At 48.0% G+C, this 1,391-nt stretch overlaps 2 protein-coding genes across 3 annotated transcripts in view; one reads left to right on the plus strand and one right to left on the minus strand.

Annotated features, from left to right (window-relative positions):
* The window catches only part of LOC126394668 (WD repeat-containing protein 5-like), a 181,173-nt gene that overhangs the window by 114,016 nt on the left and 65,766 nt on the right, over positions 1–1,391 (plus strand). The window lies entirely within an intron of this gene.
* snapc4 (small nuclear RNA activating complex, polypeptide 4) overlaps positions 1–1,391 on the minus strand; it is a 23,186-nt gene that overhangs the window by 20,797 nt on the left and 998 nt on the right. For both annotated transcript variants that reach the window (XM_050051580.1, XM_050051579.1), the window contains exons 2-3: positions 616–729; positions 492–535 (exon numbers count right to left, since the gene is read on the minus strand). In XM_050051580.1, the coding sequence (XP_049907537.1) occupies positions 492–535; positions 616–727 (156 nt within the window). In that variant the 5' untranslated portion in view covers positions 728–729. The remainder of the gene's footprint in view (positions 1–491; positions 536–615; positions 730–1,391) is intronic.

Raw genomic sequence — 1,391 nt, forward strand, 5'->3', positions numbered from 1 at the left:
GACCTACACACTGACCTGCAGACTGACCTACACACAGACCTACACACTGACCTGCAGACTGACCTACACACAGACCTACAGACTGACCTACAGACTGACCTACACACAGACCTACAGACTGACCTACACACTGACCTGCAGACTGACCTACACACAGACCTACACACTGACCTGCAGACTGACCTACACACAGACCTACAGACTGACCTACAGACTGACCTACACACAGACCTACAGACTGACCTACACACTGACCTGCAGACTGACCTACACACAGACCTACACACTGACCTGCAGACTGACCTACACACAGACCTACACACTGAGCTACGCACTGACCTGCAGTTATTATTAATAATATTATTATTGTTATTATTATTATTACTATTATCATTAGTTGTCATTAATGTTGACATCAGTGTTGTTTTTGACTCAGAGGAAGTAGTTTATTCAGACATGTTGCCATGGTAACTAATGAGCGTCTGTGTTACCTGTCTCCCCTCTTCCTGCGAGTCATCATCATCTGATTCATCACCTAAGCAGAGACACAAGACCACTGTTAGAGAGAGACAGACAGACAGACAGACAGACAGGTGGACAGAGACTGACAGGTACCTGTCTCACTGCTCAGCAGTTCCTGTTCAGTGTTTGTTGCAGACAGAATCTGTTCCAGCTCCTCCACCTGTCTCTGGATCCTGTCCCTCTCTGCAGACAGAGACACTGACATGACTGTGGACGCGCGCGCACACACACACACACACACACACACACACACACACACACACACACACACACACACACACAGAGTAACTTCCTATTAAAAAGGGCCTTGGGTTCAAGTCCGAGTGAAGTCACGAGTCACTGCATTTCTGTTTGATTAAAGTCACAAACTTAGATCATGTGACTCGAGTGTGATATTGGCATTAGAGAACCCAGAGCTGAGTGGACACAGTCAAACACAGTAAGAACAGAGTAACACTGAGGAGAAGCAGAAGAAACAACACACTCACTGTCTCTGTTAATATTCATTAATAAAATATCATTAGATTCCCTTCAGTCTGAAGTTTGATTGACTGAGATCTCCCTTATACAACAGCAAGGTACACAGGACTGCTGACACTGCTGACACTACTGACACTGCTGATGCTGCTGACACTACTGACACTGCTGACACTACTGACACTACTGACGCTGCTGACGCTGCTGACCCTACTGACACTGCTGACGCTACTGACGCTGCTGACCCTACTGACACTGCTGACGCTACTGACGCTGCTGACGCTGCTGACCCTACTGACGCTGCTGACGCTACTGACGCTGCTGACCCTACTGACGCTGCTGACACTGCTGACGCTACTGACGCTGCTGACGCTACTGACGCTGCTGACGCT

Source organism: Epinephelus moara, chromosome 8, assembly GCF_006386435.1.
Source record: "Epinephelus moara isolate mb chromosome 8, YSFRI_EMoa_1.0, whole genome shotgun sequence".
Lineage (NCBI taxonomy): Eukaryota > Metazoa > Chordata > Actinopteri > Perciformes > Serranidae > Epinephelus > Epinephelus moara.